The sequence below is a fragment of the Myodes glareolus genome, chromosome 20 (genome assembly GCF_982192425.1).
Source record: "Myodes glareolus chromosome 20, mMyoGla1.1, whole genome shotgun sequence".
In the NCBI taxonomy this organism is placed as follows: Eukaryota; Metazoa; Chordata; class Mammalia; order Rodentia; family Cricetidae; genus Myodes; species Myodes glareolus.
The window spans coordinates 23,029,183-23,055,302 of NC_142045.1; the positions used below are offsets into that span (position 1 = coordinate 23,029,183).

The window sequence follows — 26,120 nt, forward strand, 5'->3', positions numbered from 1 at the left end:
TGATATTTACCCAGAGCATCACACTTAAAATTTTTCAAAAATCTTTTTACGCTTTGATAACTGTCCAAGCCCCTAATTAATATTTGTGGCTAATGGTCTATTCAGTTAGGTCGGTTGCTATTTCATATTTTATATCTTTCTTTTGATATAGTCGTCTCCAATTTATCTTCCAAAGACTGCCTTCTACACTCAATTTATAATCCAGTATTCTAGTTAAAATTAAGCCCCGGGGAAGGGAAACACAAAAGTGTTTTCAACAATTTATGGCAGTTGGCACAGCAAACTCTTAGAGCATGGTAGGTCGGTTGCAAGTTGGTCAAGAAGAACGGCCACTCTCCTACTATCGTGACCACCCTTCCTTCTGACTAATTAGTGTTCTGCATTGTGTTCACTGACTCTAAAGATTAAGTTATGACAGCAACTCCCAAGTTAGCGTTTGGGATGAATGGTGGGAAGACACAAAAAAGGGAGGTGTAGAATGAGAATTGTGTGACAATGTCCCCTTTGAGTAATGTATCTACTCATCAATGAAGACAATCAGTACTGAACATCTTCATACGAGGCAATGTGTACACTGTTAGGTACACATGAGTGGCTTAAAGATGTCTATGACCCGAGGCCATCCTCAGAGCTTAAGGCAGGGGGAGGCCTAGTACACTGGCAACTATATCGGAGGCAGTATGGAGTAATGACCACAGAGCCAACGCTGCCCAAGGGTACATGGTCTGAGAACAGAGGAGGGATAAAATCGCAGGACAAGAAACTCTAGCAAGTCAGTTTCCCTCTGAGCACCACATGTGGCCCATCAGACTATCCTCCACCGAGTTGCTCCTCCAAGCAGTCAGACTCTGGTTGAGGGTCAGGGTGGTGGGGGGTGGTTTTATGTTGCCCTAGCAAGTCTAAAATCACTCTCTGTTTTTCTTCGGTCTTCAAGATTCTGATAAGGCCAGATGGCAGTGGTGAGCCGATGGGGGACCTAAGGGAACAGGGTTTTGCTTGTACTGTTAAGAAACGGAGAGCAGGCACAATCACTAATCTGTGTATTGCCTAGGGCCAAAGTTCACTTGCTCATGCCTGCATGGCCCCTCTGAAGGCTCAGAGCAGAGTGTCAGTCTCCAAGGGCTTGCTTGGTAGCAGGGGAAATAGAGAAACTCCCTTGGCTCTGTTGCTAAGGTTTTTCTATATTCCCCAAACTGCTATCTCAGAGGCTGAAATCAGTGGCCTCACTTTATCTTCTAACCATATTCTTAGCAGAAGGACAGAGATGATCTTTGAAGACACTTTGTCTTTCAAAATAACAAAGTAAAAACGGTTTTAAAAAACTGCCATGGTTTTGCATGTGTCTTCCTGGGTCATGAGGGCATCTCACAGTCTGAGTGTAAGGTTTTGATGCAACTGCTTACTATATAGGTAGGCGACGAAACGCAGCCTGTTTGCTATTTGTCAAAGGTAGCGAGTCTTTTGGATTTTAGGAAATTCTATAGTTTCAAAGGTTCTCCTGAAGTCAATGACCCATTACTGGCCTATGCATTTTTATCACTGACTGAAAAAGCGAGACTTTTAACTTTAAAATGGCATAGAGAGGAGGGAATGAAACAAAAAAAGTGGTTGATATTATTCAGAATCCTGGAAAAATAATGTGCTTTACATTGGCAATTTCTTTTTCCAAGTCCATAACTCTATTCATTTCCAAAGAGAGCTGGTTTTCGTCAATCGACAATCCTTCTTCCTGACGAATCAGTCTGGCCACAGAAATCATAAAATCCACATAGGCTGTGCAAGCCTGCAAGAAATAAGTAGTAAGTTGTTGGGGGAGCTTTCTGATATTCATCATGGCACATAAGGGATTTTAAAACATTAATTTTCTGTAGCAGAAAAAGCACAATAAAATGGAAATAGTTTCTAAGTGCTAAAAGAAATGACTTGTATAACTCCTTTAATTAGAACAGAGGCATTGCAATAAACTATCATTTGGAATGGCTTAATTTATGGTCATTTGTCTATGGAGACTATGTTATTTTCAATACAGTTATTTGCTTTTATAAAAAATACAGTTGTAAAGCATTTGTCAAGTAATTACACAACTACTTCTTTTCCTTTAGTAAATATTTTCCCTCAGGTTGACATATATATATATATATACACACACACACACATATACACACACACACACACACACACATATATATACATATATATATATATGAAAGTATTTTTTCAACTTTTCATGAAGAGGCAGTTACAAATTCATATAGTATGATCAGGACATCTTCATATCTTGGGCAAAGTTAATTTTTTGAGACTGTTCTAAGGGGTTCCTTCAACAAACAACCAAAGGTTCTAATTCTCCCCATTTTACTGTGAAGTTGTACTAGAAGATACCATAGATTCGATGCCACATTTCTTCCATAAGCTCAATATCTTTGTATTTTATCTTCAGATAAGCAGAAGCAATAAACTATTTGCAGTGCTAAGATTTTGTGAATCATACAAATGCATTATTTAAATTCAGCGACATTAAAACCAGGAGAATTCAATCCTTCTTTTGATAAGTTTCAACACCCCGCTACTTATTCGATATTATTATGCATCAGTAATTAAAAATAAGCTCTGATTTTTAAAAATTTACCTAAATTCAACTCTCTGGCAGGAGCTTTACTCTTAGTAAAGCAGGTCACTATCAGCAGGAGAAATCTGCCACACAACTTGGGGCTAAGTGGAGCCTTTGGTGCTTCCAAGACCGGGTATCCGGGTAAATACAAATTAAGGTTCTAAGGTGTGCTAAAAGGGTGTACCATTCTCAGCTTCAGGACAGTTCTATATCCCAGCTAATGATTTACAAGCACAAAGGGCACTCTTCTACTCAATTCGAACAGAGAGGTACTTGTGTGCTTGCTGGTGTTCACCATCAAACATAAACTAAACATCGAAGTGAAAAGATGTTATTAAGCAAGAGCCTTATACAAAATGTGCAATTACTACGAATCTCCAAAACTCAATGTACAGCTGCTACCTATGACCCTCACTAAATCCTAAATAGTTTCCTGGAGACATGGACTTTCTCTTTAGAGAGATATATTGAAGTGTTATGGCGATGCAGAGAGTGTTTCCGCCCATGCTTTTTAGCAGCACAAACTATGTGTTTGGATTTGTACTTACATTTAAATCTCAATCACCAAGGCAGTAGTAATGAAAGATAATTTCGCGTGAGTTATTGCCAACTTCACTCTTTTCCCATTAAAAGCTAATCAGAGTTCTTGTTTTGCTTTGAAGGGAGCAAGTATGTCTGGGTTCATACCTCATGGGACCACCTAGTCCAAAGTATAAGAATGTAGTGTTTTGAATTAACTGTATTTCAAAGCATATAAATCCATCTGCTTCCAGCAGGGAATCACTCCTGGCTTATGATGGAGACGGTAACTTTAATTTTCTAATCTCAGTCTTTTGAGATTTCCCTTTACTATATGAGATACATGTTTGCTAATGAGGAGAGAAAACAAGAATCCTGTGTTCTTTGTTGATTCTGCAGTCTAATTCTTGCTCTTTACAGTTGTACCTGATGACTGTGGATCACATCTTGGTGGCTGACATCACAAGACAACCCTTTAGACCTGCTGAACTGGTGAGAGCTCATACTGTGTGCTCAGGGCACACTTGCATAGAACACACTTCCCCTTAAAACATGGATTTTTTAGCATCTTTTCTTTCCAAATTCCTGCAGTAGTTGTCAGAACCCAATCTCACTGCTCCAAGAGTCTAAACCAAGGGCTTTAACTTTTTCTCATTTTTAAGCATGTAACATGCCAAATGATATCAAGTATGCAGATTTGGAGAAACTGAGATATTTTTGAAAGTGAAAATTAGTTTTCCTTTCTTGTGATTTAGAGAAGATTTAGTTAACAAGGAGGGGACAAGAATGAACTGTTATCTTTTAACAGTTATGTCTTTGAAAAGACCGTAAATGAGGGATCCTTTCAGTGGAGAGGAACCTGAAAGCATCGAATAGCCCTTTGTTAGAAAAGTGGATTATAAATCCTAACACCAACAAAAGTAGTTTGGAAGGAACAATTGCTTTGAAAAGGCTATATAAAATCCATCCATATAGAGGCAATTTTGTAGGCTTTTAAACCACACATTAACAAAAATATTATTTACTAATCCTATCACCATGGATTATTGCTTTAATAAAAATGATTTCCATTTTACAGTAGCAGATAATGGTGTTTCTATGCTACATCCCACTAGCCTGGGACATCCTCCTGGAGGGACATCCTCCTGGGTCCTGTATTCTTCAAGTTCTGGACATTATTGGAATTGCTAAAGAGGAACACAACAGCAATGTAAGGCCATTTTACTATTGTGCGTTAGCCTGTAAATATCATTGCTAATGAATGACATTAAGATCCACAAAAAAAAAGAAGAAAGCTCTCCAGTCAGATTGGCTGATGTCTGGGTACCCTGGTGGTAACCCATAAGATCAAGCGTTTCATGTCTAGATATTTTGGTTGTAACACTCAGCTCTTATTTGATTTTTCCTTCCTCTGAGGAAAAGCTACAAAATGTAGATCAGGAAGTAATGGAGAAGTCACAGAACTATGTTTGAGTTAGCTATTAATACTGGGGATATTTAAGCGACACTCAGGAAGCTTATTGATAGAATACCCAAAGTGTACCAAGGACATCAAGCTAGAAAGATACTTCCTATCTAAAGGGCTCAGAAACCTCCTATTAAACAACATGCCACTGCTAACACAAAAACTTGCTCTTCTTAGATGGCTTGTATATGGAGAATTGTTTACCTGCTCCTGGGAACCAGGGATGAGACATAGCTGAACCTAAAAAAAAGTCTACAACAGAAGTTGAAGAATACAGGACCCAGGAGGATGTCCCTCTGCCCCGGGAGGGGACTGAGGCTGCTGGTAGGTTATCAGAAAGAACCTGAAGGTTTGTATAAGATTTTCAAAGGTTTATTGTCGATGCAGGGAACCAGAGTTTTCACAAACTGCTTTCAATCTCTAAAAATTCTTTGCTCAAATTTACTAAGCTGAAAATAAAATGGCCCTTCATATTTTGTTAAATGCATATACCAGGGTTGTCTCTTTCTGGGTACCCAGAGAGAAGAAAATGAGGCCAGTCATGCTCTTTGTACCATATGAATGCAAATGCTAGTACACAGAGAAACTCCTGGCCATATATATTAGCTCAGGAGCTTAAAGTACACATTTAGTCTATGATGAGTGGGCCATCCTGCAACTTATCTTAGATACACTTGCCCTCATCAAGTCTATCACCCCCTTCTGCATAAATGACCAAATGAGCCTTTCTAAGAAACATTACAGTATGGTCCACTCACTCCAGCCAGAGAGATCCTTTTCAAAGTTCAATTGAATGGAATCTAAATAGCTCATCCACTCACTTATTCATTAGGACATCAACATTTTATTTTCATCTTAATACTTCCTCGACTTACAGTATGTCCTTCCATTATGTCCTTTTTCAATTCTGTCTCTTTTATTCCTGCATTGCTTAAATTCAATGAAAGCAAAAATAATGTCTCAAAATTGCCACTGCTTACAAGAGTTGTTACAATGATATAAAATCAACGGATATTTATTAAGCGAAAATACTGAAGTTAAAATGTAAGTGTACATTAAGAAGGTTTTTACTCATTTCTACTTGATCAGAACATCTCCAGACCATAGCAACATTCATTAGTTTACACTTTGGGTAAACCAGAAAGCAAAATCTCTACAATTAATCTTAGTTTGCTTGAGCATGTTCATCTCTACGATGACAAATCTCAGTCTGTGCTTTTTCCTGGAGTTTATGGAATTGAGGGAGGGGGAGGAATCTGTCTTTTCTCTCTCTGATTTAGACACACAGGCCTTGGGTCATCTCTTTCTGGCTTTGATGGACTATGACCATATTTCAAACTCTTTATCCTCTTCACTAAAATGCCTCCCTGTTTTATGAGCCCACTAGTTTTAGAAGAGTTCTAAGTCAATGCATAGCTCTTGGCTTTCTCTCTCTAACTGTGGCCTTGCATCACTACAACACATGGCTTTGCATCTCCTACTTCTGTCCCTCCTCAGATTCAACTTCTCACTGGCAGATTTCCTCATTTTATTTTATCCCTAAATGCGTGGTTCAACCAAGTATTTTATTGATGATTAAATAAAAATGTAAAATAATCATGATGGCTTTTCTTTGAGAGTGGAATGTGAAAACTGTCATTGGTACACACAGAATAGGTATGGGAACTACTACCCTAGCCTATTCTGCCTTGTCAGATGAACATTTGCACAGAACATAAGAATATCTACAATCATAGGCAGATATTTTAGGTTTCCAGTCTACACATTTCTTTACAAAGAAGGAGATGGTAATTAGCCTTAATAAAGTAAAAAAGTAGATAAAAAGAAGCCTTGAGTCCAACCTTAATTCATCCCCAGTACAGAGCCTTGGGAGCTTGGGGGCTTTCTTAAGGAGGGACATTTCTGAAGAAAATTAAGATGATTTGTCTTTTTATAAGAGGGCTTTCTCATGTGAGATGGTTGGCTGGAATTCCATTATTGGGAATGATTATCATTTACAGGCAATGTATACCCTTCACATTGTTTTCTCAGAATAGATGTTTACACTTTTGCTTTGTACCTCATTACTTCTGTCTTTTGGAGAACAGTGTATCATTAACTAGCTCCTCAGATAATCAGAGGAGCCATAAATTCTCTTGCCAAAGGGGAACTCTACCATTATAGACTGCTTGCTAAGCTAACTTTGAGAACAGTTGTCATTAAAAGCAGACATGTTGTACATGTATTCCTTTCTGAGGAGTTCTCTTACAGGCAATTTCTTGAGATTCAATATGTACCCTCATTGTCAAAAAGCTAATGAAGAGAACAATTACAAATTTTATGATTAAACTGACCCATGGTATTCCTAAATGGCATGTCTAGGCTATAGTGCCCACTAAATGACAACAAAATCACTCTCCGACTTATGGAAATTAACTCATCTGGGAACTGATGATATGCATAGTCTTTAAAATGAGAAGTCAGCTGGGTGGTAGTGGTGCACACCTTTTCAGTTTCTGGAAGATTTGAAAAATCTTACAAACAATTTTATGAGCCCAACTCTGATCCCCAAATCAGGCAAAGTAACTACGATAAAAGAAACAAGTATCAATGAACAAATATCCATGATGATGACCAGAGTAAAATCCTCAGTAAAATGCTGATGAGTTTATGATAAGCATTTGAAAGAATATAAAAAGACTTTTGTCCATGATTAAGATAAAATTATATGCAAGTATCATTCAATAATAATCAATAGATCTTACACACTATGTTAACCAAATGAAATACAAAACCACATGGTCATCTTAATGATGGTAAAACTCAACATGATTCCTAAAAAAAAACTTTCAAAAGCTCAAGTTCAAGAGAGACATCCTTCAGCACAGTAAAGGCCACAAGGACAAGTCCATGGCTAACATGAGATTTACTGGTGAAAAGCTGAACACTGTCTCTCCAAGGTGAGAAGCCTGACAAGCATGTCTGTTCAAGATGGTACTAAAAGTACCAGACAGAACATAAGGCGAGCACAAGAAATAAATGGTGTCTATATAGGAAAGGAAGCAGTGAAATAAACTGTTTGCCAATGGCGTGATCTCATACGCAGAAAATGCTAAAGATGCCATCAAAAATAGAGTTAGAACTGAGAAGATCTAAAAGAAACATATGCACAAAGATTAGTAGCGCTTACGCAAACAAAAACTGAATTACTTGACATAAAAATGAGAAATAATCCAATTCACAATAGCATCAAAAACAGGAGTAAATTCAGGTGATACTTGCTAACCTTCTTTATACTTAGTGGGAGCAACATGACAGTCTCATCAGCCTGTACCACAGAGTAAACCCTTACTCAAATCCAAAGAAACCTACTAGTTCAAAAATGAGAAGAATTATCCAGCACTCCCCTTCTTTTCTATTCCCCTTTGGCCTTAAACATGAATATGGCACAATGAGCCAATCCAACCAGGCAAACTAATGTAAATTCCAGAGGAGGTTGAAATTAGAAGTATACAATTAAAGGCCACTGAGGCCACAGGGAGTACAACAATGTGACTCTTGAGGATCAAGAAAAGCAACCATAATTTTCTTCTGTGTTTCCAAAGAGTTATGAGCAAAGGACCTAACGAACAAACATCTTCCTTCTGATAGCTAATCACACTCAACATTTCTGGTTTTGTCTACTGGGGCTCCTTGCATCAGTAAGAAAGTACACGTTCACAATAGCCTAAGGCAGGAAAGCTTGTGAGCTAGTAAGAACACAATCTAGGTTAGCAGTTGTGTGGGATGTGACGTCCATGGCTTCGATGCTATGGGAAAGGGAGTAGAGGCTGCTATCTGCCTAGCTCTCTGGAAAGTTCTGGGAGGGTACTTTCCCCTGTACCAATCCATCCTTCGTCCTTACTGACTACAGTTAATCTAACACTTTTTGCTTTTCTTTAAATGATCTATTTTAGACATGAATGGAAACATTGAAAACTGAGTTTTAAAAATTTATCATATAACTTAAACACTAAGAATCAAAATTCACGTGAGGAATTCCCAGCTTCCTTATTGACTTCCATTGGTCTAGGGGGCGTGTTCCTTCTATCAAAGGAGCTCCGGAGCTATGAGGCTTTGGTATTTCCCCAGCAAAGAATGTAAGGAGTTTTCAATTTGGCTCTTGTTCTTAAAGCTTGCACAGATGGCTCTGCAGTCTGTGGCTGATTCTTTTCTCTCTCTGCTTTGACTTACCTCTTTATATATTTCAGTACACTCATAGTAGTCTCTGGAAGGGAGGCCAAGTCGAGGCTGGTCAAACTATAAAACAATATACATCAAAGAAAACAAATTACTCAGCAAGTAAGACATTCGGATAAACTACAACGAGGCGCACTCTCCCTGATGTTTTTAAGTGTAAGAGTCGGAAATGGAGTAAACAAACAGCTAGGGAAAGGATTTTACACCCCTTGCAAGTGATAAATGCATGGGCAGGGACATAATCCGGGGGATTTCATTGTGTAGATGGGAATGAAAACTAAACAAAACAAAACAAAACAAAACAAAAAAACTTGAACTAAAAATACCCTGGGAATGATTTTAAATTCAGAGCAGAAAGTAAAAACAAACCAAAGAATATGAGGATCCTGGCCCAGTGAGTACCAGATTCCACAATTACAGGACTTCCCAGTTTCGGGACATTCTAATATGGTCCCTTGGGGGGCATATTTGTCTGCACCACCCTTAACTGGGGTACATTCTAACTGGGAGAAGTAAGCCGTGTCTTAATTGAGTGTGTGGTAGTGGAGGCGTGTAAAACTGCTACAATCACTCCACAACTGATTTGCCAACGTCAACGTCACCAGAAATTTTTGAGACTGTCTACCAAAAAGGCAGGGAGAAGCCGCCCTCTAAGCTGTCCCCAGAGGTCTTGGCTCAGACAGATTTTAGCAGGCTCAGACAGTAGCTGGGCATGTGAGAGAAAACTCTGCCACTCTTGTGTTTCGGCTCCACCTTGGGCACTGACGTGAAGGGCAGGTGGTCACAGTGACAGTTTAATAAGGCTGCTTCCTATGCAGTGTACGGCAGAATGGATGCATTGGTAAACTAGAGTATTGGCAGATGGAGGTGGGGATCTCTGATGGTTTGAGGAGCCCAACGCAATCTGCAGGAAACATACACACAAGGAATGTGTAGGAAGAACTGCCCCACAGCTCCACATGAAGGCCCTTAAAAGGATGGTGTTTTGTTTTGTTTTGTTTTAGCCTCACCTGAGATGAAAAGTAAGTAGATCTTTAGTGAGAACCCAAAACTGCGTTCAAAATCCCCTTCAGGGCTTTTTATTTTAAATTAAAGAGGAATTTTTGGTTTTCAGGCCTGCATTACTTTATGTAAACCAAAGCATGAAGCATACAAAGAAACTGGGAGTTACTTTCATAATAAGAGGGTCCTAGGGAGCTCTCTAAAATAGAGACAACTGTGCGAGAGGTGAGTGTCCAAAGCACATCACTAAAAACCCTTTGAACATGGAGCCCCAAGGCTGAGAGTCACGGCATGGATTTATTACCCCCAAGTTCATGCAGCGAAAGGGAGAATTGGCATTCTTCAAACATCAATGAAAACAACGCACGTGGAAATGTCATTACAACTTAGAGAGAGTTTTGGCTGCCAGACATACACACTTACATGAATTATATGGTGGGTAGAATTCTTATCGTCAGTGCCAACGAAAAAATTAATGAGGACTTTTTTCCCATATTTAGAATTCAGTTGTGCAATAGCTTTCTCAGCAGTCCACGAAGTACCTAAAGGAACAGAAGGCGAGGCACGTTTTCTGAAGCTGTGTTTCATTAGCAGGGCTATAACGTGGAAATTATTAATTTCAAAAAGAGGGAAACTGTCTTACCGTAAGTTTGCTCCCAGTTTTCCGATGCTACTGGCCACCCGTATATGTCTGGTAACAGTTTGAGTAAAGGTTGTCCGCCTCTGTTATCAATAGCAGCTTTTTGGAACAAGGAAAAGCAATTCAGAGTGGGGCTATGCATTTTCTGTCCATAGTTTGTTAGGAATCTGCACGTATTTGAAGTAAAGAACACTTACACTCATTCATACAAGACCTGTACAAGGTTTTGGCCTTCTGCACTGCCACTATGTCTTCTGTTTTGGGTTCTTCAAGGACATCTGAAATAGGGCATTCAGTAAAATGCATCAAAAGAATTGCTGAGTTTTGGCTGCTATTAAAATTTTTTCAACATAGGTCTAATTAAAAATAAATTTTTTCTCTCTCCCCACTCCCAAATCCTGAGAAAAACCAAGCCATAATTCCTAGAACAAAAGTAGGGTTTGCTCCTCTAGGCAAGTTACGTGTATGTCTTTTTGAGAGGACTGTGAATGTATGCGTGTATGTTTGTGTGTCTGTGGGTGTATTTCTCAGCTTCAGGTACCCCTTCCTTTTCTTGAATTTCAGAATAAAAACAAAACAAATAGCACCAAGAAATTTGGTACTTAGTGTCGCTAATCCTCTTGACGATTAGAAAATAATTATCTTTGTGTGGATGTGCAAAGCATGATTCAAATGAATTGTTCTCCCTGCTTAGATATTAAATCATAGAAAACTCCAATTTTTCCTACAAAGCATCTTCTAGAAGATAATGAGGTGGATGGAGATGGTAGAGATGGGTTTAAACATTACGTTTCAGAGAAGACAAAGCCTGCTAAAATCTTCAGCAACTTTAACGTAGCATGGGACTGAGTTGGGGAGTCATTGGAAATGGTTCAGTGGCAACCATGAAACATTTCCCATCTATAAAATGACACACAGACACCATCACTAGGGATGAAGAGTTTTGTGTATCTATAATTAAAGCAGGGAGTTAAGAGATGTCAACACATCCATTTTGGTGTCTACTGCCCTCAGAGTGATGCAATGAAGGTCTGCAACTCTAATCTTTTGCAATATTTCCTGTAATGGCCGACAAGTACATCTTATAAAAAGATGGCTGTCAGAGGAAAAAACTTCAATTCTCAGACACAATCAACACTAACCTTTCAAAACGACTTCTAGCTCATCTCTTAAAATGTCAAAATTACTGTATCGGGAACTGGTCTCGGGAATGACGTTGCGTTTCAACCAGCCTCCGCAGGCGTATCTGAAGAAGTCTGTACACGGCTCAGCAGAGGCATCCATGTTCTGGATCAGTCGAGCAGCTGCAAGCAGAGAAAGGACCCAGTCAAATGAAAGATGCGTTGCTTAACTAGGCTGGGCGGAGATAGGAAGGCTTTTCCTTCTTCACTGTGCAGTGGCACAGGGGCTCCTTCCTTGTCTTTATAGAATAGTTCATTCTGATGGCATCATGATGGGTACACGTCCGTAGCCTCCTGTCTCCTTATGATTATAGTATCTTCATTTGATTTCTGAGTGATTCAAGTCCTCCATCCTAAGTCCTCACCTTTCCCTTCAATGTCTCCTTGTACCCGGCTCTCAGTAACTGACCTTCCTGCTGTTTACTACTTCAAGGAAATAGAATTATAGGACGGCTTTGTTGTTGCCATCTCGGCCTGTAGGTAACATGGTGTCATTCTGCAAGCTGATAAGTTTTGCTTGCTGTTTGCTTTCCAGGGTGTTGTGTCTCTCAAATTATCTCTGAACTCCAAAGGATGCAGGACTGACTGCTCATGAATTTTTATCGGCTCAGTAAGGATCTGAAACCCAACATTCATCTGTGTATCTTGCTTACAGTTCTTTAAATTATTACTCTATTTTAGTTTATTTATGTGTGTGTGTGTGCACAGATGTGCCAGAGCCTGAATGTACGGTCAGAGGACAACTCGTGGAAGTTGGTGCTCTCCTTCATCTATGTGGATTCTGGGATCAAATTCAAATGGCCACATTTGGCAGCAGGAGCCTTTACCCATTGAGCTATCTCTCGGGTCCTGCTTACAAAATTCTGCAATTAAAATTCACGCCCAATTTTCATTTGTTTATGGAGAATCTGTCATAAAATTGGCTGAAAGCTTGCACGATTTTTCTGAAGCCCACTCTTCCATCTTAGAAAACTGTGGTGAAATCACGAACCTGAGTATTCACAGAGAGTATTCACATGTACTTTTCGGCACTGTAACTGGTAAGAGATGAACTATTACACTCTGAAGATAAGGCACAGAGCTCATAGCCACTTTACACTTGGAGGAGAGCAGGCCCACCCCCTACAATCCTTCGGGCTTTCTTTCTCACGGTCGGTTCAAGTGTTTCATGGTGAAAAGAAAGGAGCAATTGAGAATTGCTTGGTATCAGCAGAGCATATATGCTCAAGTGGGCTTCTGAAAGCGCTTCACTTTCTGAATTAATTAATTAATTAATTAACTCAAAACTTCAAACAATTGCTGAGCTGTGTGGATTCTTTTTTTTGTCTCCAGCTTGGTATGGTTAGTTTTGCAGCTGAGTTTCAAGGCCCTAATTGTAAGAACCTTTCGACTGTGTTTCCTTGTCGAACACCTCAAGCCTAACTCTTAAACCTTTTGGGGGTTTACCCCAAATGAGTCATCTCTCAACTTCCATGCTATGGTATACAGCGCATTGTTAGCACAGGCGCTCAAAATTGAGTTCTTAGGTAAGACTCTGTATTTCTTCCACCCTTTTGTTAATTTTAATTTCTCAGTTATTTTCAATGCCAATAACAAGCTCGATATCAAGCCCATTTACCCCTTCATTTTCTGTTATCAGTGCATCCCACTGACTCTCTTTTATATATTCTTATCTTTCAGATTAAACTCCCTAGAGACCCTTTAGCACGGGCCACAACATTACTCAACAATGTCAGTGGTGTGCCGTTTCCCAGGTTAAATGACAAAGTCTTTGACTTGGTCTTGAAGCCTTCCTCTTCCCATGATCCTATCTAATCTTTATTTACCTCTGTTCCCAGGAGACAGGGCCACTGGGTGTGCTGGGATGCTCCCATGCTCCTTAGTCCTGAGTCCTTGCTTCTGACTTCCTCATAACACTTCTTGGATTCCTTCTCTGCATCTTTCCAATTCCTGTTCCACTTACATTCATGTTCCACTTCTTTCCTAAAATTTTGTGACTCTGAGCTATAAGGAAGATGCCTCTCTCTAGACCCTGCTGAGTTCACGGCCTCATTCAACCTTTAGTGCCCAGAAGAAGCCCCTTTGTACTTTTCATTGTGAATACTTTCTCTATATGCCTCACCAATTTACCGATGGTATTAATCTTGTTGCATGCCCATCAACTGACATCTATTAATGCTCTATTAATGGTCTATTATGTCTAATCTGAGTCCCTTCTCCTCCGCCGAGTCAGCTCGGTTCCTCTTTTACTGCCTCCAAAGTCCACTCTATCTGTTCCAGTCCAACTCTTTATTTTATGTCAGGCCATGCTCTTTCCCAAGCCTTGGCCCTAGGCCCCATCCACCCCAATTTACCCTGTGTTCTGCAAGCAGATTAATGGTTTCACAATATTTCAGGAAGGTGCTTTCCGACTAAAGTTCCAATGTAGTCCTTTACACTCCTTAAAACAAACAAACAAACAAATAGCAAACCCAAACAAACAAAGTCAAAACAAAATTAAAATTAAGATAAGAAGCACCCCAGGGATTCCACAACATATTTTAACCCAATGCAGCTAATGAAGTTGCTGTCTTTATTTCCTCATATGAGGCACCTGCCCCGGTCAAATCAGCTTCTGCTGTGAAACAGATCAGTTTTCTGCTTCTGGAACTTTGACCTGGTTGTCCCAGCCCCCACCTTCTGCTACAGTATCTTTTGTGTTCTTTGCACCCAAGGAAACTAAAGACACTTTTAAAACCCAGCTTAAATCCTTCACCTTGCCCAAAAGCATCTCCACAATACCCATGTTAGCTCGTATCCTATTTATCACATGGAAACAAGTTCGATTTCCCCCCAATCTAAACTTCAGCTCCATGAAGGTGATACATTCATTCCTCAGGTCTCACAGAGTCAAACCCTGCTTGCTCCAGACCTGCCAGGAGGAATCCTAGTCTTAGCACAACAGGCCAACATAAGAAAACCTACCAACACCCCAGAGGCAGAGGCAGAGGCAGGTGGAACTCGGTGAGTTTAAAACCTGCCTGGTCTACAGAGTAAGCTCTAGAACAGCCAGGGCTATACAGAGAAGCCATCTCAAAATAAAACAAGAAAGAAGGAAGGGAGGGAGGAAGGAAGGAAGCAAAAAAGAAAGAAAGAAGTAAAGAAAATAGAAAGAAAACCTAAAAATCGAAGGAAAGAAAAGAATTTCCTTGAACTTTGAAGGAAATAGAGATATGATACCAGAAGAAAGTTGAAACCAACTCCTCCCCCCCATTAAGATTGTCATGTAAAGTGAAACCCCACAAACATGGAGCCTGAATATACTAACTAAAGACCTTCTAGAACTACACTCTGTACATTTTTTGGAGCTTTTCTGCTTGAAAAATTAAAGGTAGGTGTTGTAAAAGCCACTGGCATTTGGGGAACAAGTCCATTCATTCATTCTCTCTCCAGGTATGCGGGTGGCTTATGGGAACACCGTCGGACTGCACCGTCTACTGTAAAGTCATAAGGAAGCCCTGAGCTGGCACAGTGAAGAGTGGGAGGAGTGGTAGGTGGACCTTATTGCCAGGTTGGAATAACACACCCCCCACCCCATCAAACGCTTTGGATAGAAATAATGGTGTTGGTTGAAACTCTGTGCTCGTGAGGATAAAAATCAGTCCCTTGAGTGTATGTGAACTTCCCATACTCCCCTACCATAAGGGAAATGGATTAGTATTCGTTCTCAGACCAGCTTTTCTTGCCGGATCCTAGCATCTGTACTAGCCCAGAGAAACAGCATTCAGAGACAAGCAGAGAGCAGGGAATCAGAATCAGCAGTTTTGCGAGCTACTTCCAGTGCCTCTTGGTAAATCCCACTGACCAGAGATCACTCTGAGTGTCAGTGCTTGCCACCACTTCAAAGAAAGTTCTGTTCTGATGAATATTTGGGGGCCATAGGCCAAGGCAAGTCACAGGCCAGCGCTTTAAAGCTGAGTCTTTGATGAACCCTCCTTTAATCTCTTATCATGGGCTGATTCTCATTTTGCACCTTATCCTCCGGACCTCCACTGTGCTGACTTTTCTTTGAAGTCAGCAGTAGACATGTGGGTAGAAGGACCCCAGGAAACACACACGACTGTCAAACTGGTTGTAATTGTCTCTCTACTTTGTACTGTGCTTTGAATTTCTGGATGTCCACACACAGCCAACCCCGTGCTCTTCAGATGTCCTATTAAGCATCAGTGTCTGACTTCTGGATAAACAACTGTGTTTTAAAGTCAAACGAAATTATTTATTGCAAGAAGTTATCATAAAAAGGCAAATGTACTGATATGGAATGTTGTTCAGCAGGTGTAAAGCAGGAAAAAAATGCTACAACATAAAAAGCGCCATGTAAAAGCCTAAAAAGTCTAGAAGGATAGATGCTGAGGTACATACTATAATTATATCTATGGGGAGGGAGTGTGTGAGTGTTCAATTTTGTATTATTTGCTTATCTTTATTTCCCAATTTGTATTAGATGAGTATGCATTCATTACCCTTGCTATAAAGAAAAAAAAGTTAATTTTTAAAATAGTCACATAAAGACAAGCAAAGTAATCTTCCTTTAATAATGAGCTTATTTCTTATGAACGACAATTCTGAATGTTTCGGGCTGATAAATGGTGCACCATTTTCTTTCCCTAACTAATCTTCTCATAACATTCCCCAACTTATTTGACTCTGGGAATTTAAAAACAAGCTCAGCTAGCATCTGGGGAAGCCATTAATTACCGTATTCATTACCGAGGGTGTATTGTGTGGGCATGACGGGGAGATGGAACATAAGCCGGGGAAACATTTCGGTCTTTAAGTCAGAGAGACCTGCTTTGAATTCCAAAGCTCTGTTGCTGTTGAGTTGCACATGACCAAGTAGCTTTCATAAGAGCGGAAGCGGGTGGATGTTAGAAGCATCACACTTGCTTCTTGGTGTATATGCAATTCTGTAGACAGGTTTTTGGCATAGGATGGCCCAGAAGGAAGGAGCATGTGACTAGCAGAACCCCCCCCCCCCCATTTGCTTCTCTTCCACTGCATCCAAACTGTGTTTTCTTTCGTCCTTGCTCTGCCCTCCTCTTTCCATGCCTCTCTGCAGGCACAGATTCCCTCCTTACAGGAGAAAGGCAGGGCGGAGCACCAGGGACTGGGGCAGGGGGATGGAGTAAGCATTTAATGGAAGCAGCACAGGGGCAAGCAGAAGTGGAATGTGGGCCAATGGAACACACTAGAGCAGAGATCTGTCTGACCGATATTTAAAGCACACTGGATTAAGGAGACCCAAACATCTCAGCAGCCAGTTTGGGGAGCAGTACTTTCCAAGCCTGACAAAAAGACTTTGAAACACTTACGTGTAGGATCTGTTCTTGATCAATTACATCAGTTTTGGGGGTGAGTCCAGAATTTTTAAGGTTTCTTTGCTAGCTCTAATATGCAGCAGATAAAACAAGCAATAAACAGAGAAACAGAGGCCAGAAGATTGAATGTCAGAAACTAAAGATGTCTTGTATTTCTCAATACAGGTATTTCCTAGGCAAGGGCAACATTCATATACAGCAACACACACTGAGTGGTAACTTCTAATGAGTTCCCAGGAAGTTCACCTGGGTCTCATGTCCAAAGCCTCTCCCACTGGCCTCTCACACTTAACTCCACCGACTTATGTCTCCACTCCCTCCTGACCAGACCCCACCAATGATGCATTTTGCCCTGGGTGTTCAACAGGTAAGGCAAGAAGCTGCCTTTTTCCCGCCCTCTGTTATCGCTCCTCGTTCTGAGTTCCAAGCAGGGCTGTAGCTCAATGGTCAAGTGTTTGCCTAGTGAGTGTGAAGATCAGGGCTATGTAATTCCAATATCATACAAAAGCAGGGGGCAATCACTGATTTACCTTAGAGTGCCAAGAGTTCCATGTCACATGATCTCCTCATTTCTATCTGTTCCCTTCTGACCAACAATACCAATAGTGCATTGATTAAACATAGAATTCGGGGCACTACACAAATAATACACATTTTAATGTTTATGTGAGAACATTTCCTAGATGCCAGCGTTCTGTCTTGTATGTATACTAACTTTAAAAGCAGTCCCCCACATTTGTCACATGCTCCTGGGGCAGTGTCAGAGAAACAGAGGAAGCCAGAGATCAGTACAGTGTTCTAGCAGCAAATGAACACAGTGCACAGCCCTGCAGGACTTCCTCATAGACTTCATTTTTCAAACTCGATTCCTACTTAGCAGGTCATCAATGCTTCCCAAAAAAATGAAAAATAAATTCTTGGTAATTTCAAAACAAATATGGGTGATTCTTGTTATTGATGGGCTTTCTGACATATAAAGCCAATACTGAATTTGTATATGGTGAATCATAGGACTTTGAGGAAATAGTTTCTTTTTAATTTTTTTTCCTTATTTACTTATTTAAAGAATTTCCACTCCCTCTCCTCCTCCCTCACCATTCCCAAGAGCAGTCAGGGTTTCCTGCCCTGAGGGAAATCCAAGTCCCTCCCCCCCTCCCTACAGGTCCAGGAAGGTGAACATCCAAACAGACCAGGAACCCAAAAAGTCAGTCCATGCAGACGAAACAAGACCCAGTGCCATTGTCAATGGCTTCTCAGTCAGCCCCCATGTCAGCCACATTCAGATAATCCAGTTTGATCACATGCTTGTTCAGTCCCAGTTCAGCTGGCCTTGGTGAGCTCTCATTCGATCAGTCCCCTTGTATCAGTGGGTGAACGCACCCTTTGCGGTCCTGACTTCCTTTTTCATGTTCTCCTTCCTTCTGCTCTTCATTTGGACCTTGGGGACTCAGTCCAGTGCTCCAATGTGTGACCCACTAATCTTGCTGTGTGTTTGTTTAAGGACCTCACTGACTATATACTATTGACCTCTGACATGGTACCAACAGCCCGCACACGGGTATAGCTATTACCCTTAGCTATAGTCTATTTGTTTGGCTCAGTGACTACATGCGTGAATGGACAGTCAAACACTCTTTTCTTTTCCCATGTTCAGGAAACTCTGCAAAAGAGCCTGGGCTATTGATTTGGGTGTCAAAAGTAAATTTTAGTGCCAAGGCAAATTATCAAACACAGGGTCCACAAATAGTGAGGTTATTTATAATTTTTTGGGAAACATCTGTGAAAATCAACAAAATGAGTGAAACAAAAACAAACAAATATTAGAATATCCAATATTTAGTTCTCAATCACTATTACATTTAAAAACGTTCTGTCATGGTCACTATTACATTTAAAAAACATCTTGTCGTGGCTGGAGAGATGGTTCAGTGGTCAAGAGCACAGGCTGCTCTTCCAGAGAACCTGGGTTCAATTCCCAGCACCCACATGACAGCTTACAACTGTCTTTAATTCTAATTCCAGTGGATCCAGCACCCACACACAGACATAGCATGTTTGCATAAGCAAACACCAATGCACATAAAATAAATAAATAATTTTTTTTTGTCATTGTGAATTTGATTAAGTAGATCAGGTATCTGTTTATAGCACCCCTCTTTAGTCTGTGGCAATTTTTTTTCACTGACTGTTCCTGTTCTGTATTGAAGACAGATTTAGGGAATTGCACAGGAGCAAAAAAAAAAAGTGTTCAGCCTGTTCTTTCCTAATGGCTCTAAGCCTTCTGATAGCTGGTTCCAAACATTTTGACTTTAGTATCTTAAAATAACCAAATAAAAGTATCCAAACGAGGTCAGAGACATTTTAGAACAGCCAGCAGCAGATGCTTCCTGTAAAGACCTTAGGCCTCTCATTTATGACTAGACCTTCGGTTATAAATATGGCCTATATTAACAGACACTAAGCCTGATGTTACTATCGGGCATCTTCAGCAAATTAAAAAAAATCTCCTTTGACAACATTCCGAAGACATTGGCAACTCCATTCCTCTTCTTCTTCTGTCACTGGCCCTCAACTAATGTAAGGGCATAGCTGTAACCCTTAGAAAGAACACAGGGAACACAGGGAAATGTGAAGTGATCACCCTTCAAAGGCAGCAATATGCAAACTAGAGTCTGGGGTGCCATTCCAGAAAAGAAAACGACCGTACTGTTAATAAAAAAACAAACAGCTTTTATTACAAACATTCTGGATTCCTTCACAATCCACTCCACTTTTAATGAAGAAAATCCCTTCTCCCAAATTGCTCTTGTGTTGCGTTGACTGAAGAAAGATGGGGTGTGGTGGACTAAATTAATCTGCACACTGCTTTATCACTTAAACTCTCCTATGGACCACTGCTTTCTCTCCAGGCCAAGCACTCTAAGGCTAAGACAGTCAGCAGTGAGAAAAGTCATCACTGGGGCTGGAGATGGTATGGATTAGTGGGTATAGTGCTTACCAAGCACACCCTAGGTCCTGGGTTCAATCCCCAGCACCAGTGTGTTGGTCCATGCCTGTAATCTCAGAACACACAGGCAAAACATGAGGACCAGAAGTGCAAGTTCACCATCAGTTGCACAGCAAGTTCAAGGACAGCCTGGGATGCACAAGACTCAAGAAAGAGCGACTCTGGCCACACAATTCTTCCAACTCCATGGGAGATCCGTGGAAAGCCTTTGTACACAGCGGAACGACTCTGTACATCTGCGCTCTCAATTAACAGGTCTATTTTTGGTACCCTGGCTTGCAGAGTAATTAGTTTGTAGCTATATTTCACATACAGATGCTCCCCGACTTACAATGGGAGTGCATCCTGATAAACTCATCAGACGTGGAAAATATAATTAAGTAGCAAACACATTTAATACCCTCATCCTACTCCACATCATAGCTGAGTAACACTCAAACTTAAGACCTCAGAGCCACAATCATATGGCTGACTGGGAACTCACTGTGCCATTCAGACTACACTAATCGAGAAAAGACCAAACTTCAAAGTATAATTTCTGAAGGATGCTTAATCCTTTTACATCACTTTCAAGGAAAGGGAAAAAGTAAATCATGTGGTCCTAAGTTATAACTACTCTGCCAACACTGGCTAATTCATGCCATTGCATAGGCTGCTTCTTCATTGCTGTGACCAAAACACCAGATAGAAATTACCGAAGGGATAAGACTTGCTTCAATTCTGTTTCAGAGGGCTCAGTCCAGTGGGAAAGGCATGGTGGAGAAGCTCAGTGTGTACCATAGTGCAGCAGAAGCCAAGAGAAGGGGATGGGCATTCTGACTTCCTTCTTCACCTATTATTTTTATCTGGAAACCTATCCCATGTGATGGAGCAGTCTGCATTCTAGGCAAGTCTTCTACTTCAGTTTCTCCTCACTGGAAACGCCTGCCAACATATACGCAGAGGTGTGCCTCAACCTCCCTGATGACACTAAACGCAGTGAAGTTGATAGCAAAGACTAGTCATATCAATAAGGATATGAACGCATGTACATGCTTACATGAACATACACACGGGAACAAGCTTATATATACCAAACCTGGAATCCATTCACCGTCAGACTTATAGACAGAAATTAGAGGGACTTCAAAAGCATTGAAATGTAATTAGCATAATAGCAACAGAAGCCAACATTCACCAAGTACTTAATGTTGTGCTAAGGACATTTGTAAATACTTCGAAGTTTGTTTTCATTTAAATTTTTATGGCATATATATCTTGCTGTTATTTTGAGGTATAAACATTCTGGATAAATTAGTTGTAGGCCAGATCACACCACTGGTAAATGGGAAAGTGGACCAGACACGCCTAGGACCCACAGTTGATACTCAAATAGTGGATATGACATATTAATGTTAAATATCAACTGCAATTAAATATTGGATATTTAAAGTAGCCATGTACAGAAGGGCTTTATGCCCAAGGAAGGCTACTAAGATGAACTGAGTTGGACTCTCAGTTTAACTTCAAGCTGATGTTTTCCATCTGTCATCATTCTGCCCCAAGTCCAGATAACACAAAAGAATCTCAAGAGCCTCAGAAAGGGTGGAAGCCAATCTCAACTATGCTACCTAGTGAGCCTTGTCTTCTTAGACACTCAAGTGAGTTTAACTTCTCCCAATAGGCGTGTCATTAGACGTAGCTCTTTGCCTCACTTGGCCCTGGATTTCAGAATCTTCTATTTTAAGGGTCCTGCAAGTGTAGTCTATAGTCAGTTGTTCCCGAGATTCTTCAGGCTTATCACATAGTCCATTTCAATGAATGGACTCGCAGCCAAGAGAGGGCTAGCAGTAATTTCCCCCTAGAGATGCCTTCAAAATTCACAACCAAAACATGTGCTGATAATAAAGGCAAACGGTGCAATGGTGTAACAGTTAACTTCAAGTGCGGTGAGGTTAAAAACAGCTCTTTCTTCTTCAGCCAGGATTGGCATTTTCAGTGCTCAAAGACGGCTGGCAAAAATCTATTAAGGGCAATACTGTGATTTAAACAATATACCCCTTAAAATAAGTTATCAAGTTTGCTGTTGCTTGTAGCAATAATGAATAATAATGTTCCTCGTTTTAAAAAGCTGAAGCCGGGAAGGGTCATGAAAAGGTTGCACTGTTGCCTTGGTAACACATGGGGTGTTACCCAAGCTCCTATACCCACCCATGTTCCTCGTGTTTAAACAGGTAATCTTGAATCACGTGTTGGTCAAAGATGACCAACAGACTTACATGATACGCAATGACGGAGAGGAGCTCAAGGCGGTGTGCCCTTGCGTCAGTTTTTGCTAGAGGGTGGTACAAAAAGAGGTCAAGCCAGGTCAGGACGCTTCTGGAATGCTGTCAAATGGTAAAAGGGCTCTTCCCTAGTGAGCGCTATTAAACCGTGTATCTATTAATAGTCCAAGAACTGCGGTGATAGAAGACTGTTTAGCTCCAGACATTCATATTTTTAGTAAGTAAATAGACTTTTTCTATTATAGAAGACCCAGGGGATTATGCTAAATCATTTGCCTTCTCCAAAAGGTTTTCTCCTCGGGAATAATGGACAGACTCTCAAACTTTTCATTTTATTTCAGCAAAAGTTTTGCGTGCCACCATTGACCCAATACTAGTTGGCACCTAGTGAACTTTGGCGGGTACACAGTCGCAATCTTCAAACTCAGAGGACTGCAGACTTCCATCTTAATTAGGACTATTTCCTTCAAACTTCCCGTGAAGTGAATTCCTCTAATACACTGTCATCTAGCTATGAAGGATTTTTGTTTTTTTGGGTTTTCTTTTTTTTTTTTTTTTTTTTTTTGGTAATTCTCTAATTGACCCAGCACTCAAGTGACAAGAAAATCCCTACTTTATATGACACCTAAGGCTAGATGTTTGCAATGTGCTCTCGGAAACAAGATAAGTGTTGATGTATATGAACGAGGAACTGGAATTGGCATTTTATGAGTGAGGTAGACAGAGGCAGAGGACTGTGGTTGTTGAAAGCAGCCAGCTTAGCTACATAAGGGTGTCCCAAATCAGAACTCAGGACTTAGTTAAAAGAGAGCAGAAATATCATTGAGAATCATGGGCAGAGCAACCTAGTGCTGAGGAAGGAAACCTAGACTGGTTGAGATCTTGATCCCAGAAATTGGCAGGTCTTCTCCAAGTAGAAGGTTAGCTGAGAACTTTCCCCACAATTGGAAAACTGGGGAATAGAGGCATGCATGAATATATGGAAATTGTTTCTTCATTGACCCAAGTCTAGCTGAGGAGGGAGAATTAACAAGGTATATGAAATAATAGGGAAGAAAGGTAGTTACTAGCAAAGGAGATGCACTGGCCATAGATGGAAACCTTGGAACCTTCACAGGTAGTGCAGAACTAAGAAACCTGACTTCCATAAACAGGCCAATAGGAGACTGAGAACACGTCTTCACTGCCTGGCTTTGTGTACCAGGAATCCTGAAGAATCAGCCAATGTAGTCCAATGGCTTGGGACTTCGAGCTAAAGCACCAGAGCACGTGCTTGTATATTCTATTAACTGTGTGGTATGGAGCTTGTTAGTTGATTAAATTTACATTTATTTTAGTAAGGCACAAACCACACATTGTACAGCTGGCACATCTGGGGAAAGTATGTAGGGTACTTTGGGACTGAAGAGTGTCTTGCCTGGGGTAGTATTCTTGATATCTAAGCTATAACCCAGGATGTATCTCAAGGTGGGCCCGAATAATGTAAAAACATTGATAATTCTAAGAACACTCAGAGCAAAGGTTTGCATCCCACCACCCTGTGCAATAAAAACTAGTCCATGATGGATACCTCAAAAAGATCTTTTGTGCTCAGTTAACTTATAGCAAACGGTCCCGATTTGTTGTTTGTAAACTAAAATCCACACATGCATAAAGCAACGTCAAATAGGAAACGACTTTTACATGCTCATTTAGTTGAAGAGACACTATCTGAAAACTTTGAACTTTTAAATATAATTAGATTTTTGTTTATTAAATAAGGCAAAACTGATTCCTCCCCTTCTTCAAGATTTTAAAATTCATAGATGATTTGGCAGTTAGCTGAGGGACTGGCAAGACCCTGGGTCTCTGTGCTGGAGTACAGAAAAACTGCTTCTGCCAACGAAGGAACATGTCCTCCATGTTAAATGTTTGCCATTTATATAAACGGGGCTCAGGGAGATTGCATCAGACCCAGTGACACTGAATACTGTTTTAGACAGACTGTAAGTGATCAGTGGTGGAGGAAGCTCCCCACTGAGAGCAACAGAAGGGGCAGGTCTGGGAGTGAGCAGAGAGCATCTGGGAAGAAGTGTGGAACCCTAAGGAGGCTGCAGCTCTCCAGCTCCCGGGAAAAGGTTATGAGGTGAGGGGTGGCTAGACTCAGTCGCTCAGGACAGAGAAGCAGCAGAAACTCACTGGCTGGAACTGGGAAATGAGGAGGGAGTGAAGCCCTCAAAGGACCAGGCTGGGAGCAGGGATGGGAGCAGAGGTCAAAGACAGGCAGATCAGCTAGCATAGGACTGACTAGATGTGGGGCCAAGGAGTCACCGACCCTGATCCCAGAGAGTACCAGGCAGCAGGGAGGCTGAGCCTGCCCTTAGGTCCCATGTGGAATATTGCCACAGTGTCAACTTTCCATTTCTCTTCGATGTCCTTGTGTCATTACCCTAGCTGTAGTATTCCAAGTTTCACAACAGTTACTTTGAAAATGGATAAGTTTACTAAACTGGCTTTCAAGATTTAGCTTGTGTCATTTCTTTTCAGCACATTATCAGAGCCTTGTTCCGGAATATTATCTACACTGTTTCCTGAAATTTACAGCTGTGTTCACGACTATGTGTATATTACATTATTAGAGTCAATGAAATATGACTAAAATAAATTTCTCAGTCACACATATTGTTGCTATTTTGATACTTGGATTTTAATTAACAGAATTGTTAATTTCTCTATACATGTATTTTTGTAATAATGAGCTCATTTGGCTTCAGAATAGCAAAGGTACCAAAAGCATCCAAATTTAATCTAAATAAATTAATTATGCCAGATAATTAAATCAAAGAACTTAACAGATCTTGGGGAAAATGATGTGGGAAGTCCTTTTGTGTATGTGTTGCTTTTATTGGTTAATGAATAAAGAAGCTATTTCAGCCAGTGGCTTTACAGAATAGAGCTAGGCAGGGAAACTAGACTGAATTCTGGGAGAAAGAAGGCCAAGTCAGCGAGAAACTATGTAGCTGCCAGAGGAGAAAGACACAAGCCGCCACCTGAAAGCTTGCCGGTAGGACACAAGCCTCATGGTAAAATATAAAATAATAGAAATGGGTCAATTTAAGATGTAGGAGTTAGCTAGAAATATGCATAAGCTAATGGGCCAAGCAGTGTTTTCATTAATACAGTTTCTGTGTGGTTATTTTTGAGTCTGGGCAGCTGAGAATGAATGAGCAGCCTCCCATAACAGGGAAAATGTTTGTAAGTAATGACTTGGTCATCAGTCTGAGTATAAGTTTTTGGCAATTTGAGAGTTCCGTAAGAATTTCTTTTGCTCTAACTAGAGGGCAGTTTTTTTTCAGTGAGAACTGTGTAATGTTCTACACAGTGGGAATCTGGTCTGAGGAATGAGACTCACTAGTTCATTGGGAAGGGGCACACGGCAGCAAATGCTTAGAGGTGCCAAGGACTAAGACACCCAAGTGCAGAGTTTGCTGAGAGCTGCACAAGGGACCTAGGGAATGAAAGCCTCCTAGGGATATAATCTCCGCTGTCCATGGCCCACACATTCTGTCGTAGGGCCAACACTGCAAAGCTCAACAGAGGCAGCAAAACATTGCAAAGGTTCTTCTCACACATCTAGACAGCCGGGGAAGGAAAAGAAAGACAGCACAGAGATGGAGTTTGGACTCCTAGACCAGGCAGAAAGCATCCCCACCCAGGCCCAGACAGCAGGCATATCCCAGGCTCTGTGGCACCCCTAAGGGATTGGACATCAGTCCTTTTCATCATCTTTTTTATACATTTTTTACTCTTTGCTATTTTTATTGTTAATTAAAAAATTTATTTCCATCTTATGTTTTCTTTCCCCATATATGTGTGT

General features: G+C 40.7%; 1 protein-coding gene across 4 annotated transcripts in view; it reads right to left on the reverse strand.

The window, feature by feature from the left end:
- Positions 1-26,120, reverse strand: part of Mme (membrane metalloendopeptidase) — a 132,245-nt gene that overhangs the window by 36,997 nt on the left and 69,128 nt on the right. For all 4 annotated transcript variants that reach the window (XM_087899473.1, XM_087899472.1, XM_087899471.1 and 1 more), the window contains exons 4-9: positions 11,598-11,759; positions 10,653-10,733; positions 10,459-10,554; positions 10,239-10,357; positions 8,808-8,873; positions 1,649-1,783 (exon numbers count right to left, since the gene is read on the reverse strand). In XM_087899473.1, coding sequence (XP_087755599.1) covers positions 1,649-1,783; positions 8,808-8,873; positions 10,239-10,357; positions 10,459-10,554; positions 10,653-10,733; positions 11,598-11,759 — 659 coding nt within the window. The remainder of the gene's footprint in view (positions 1-1,648; positions 1,784-8,807; positions 8,874-10,238; positions 10,358-10,458; positions 10,555-10,652; positions 10,734-11,597; positions 11,760-26,120) is intronic.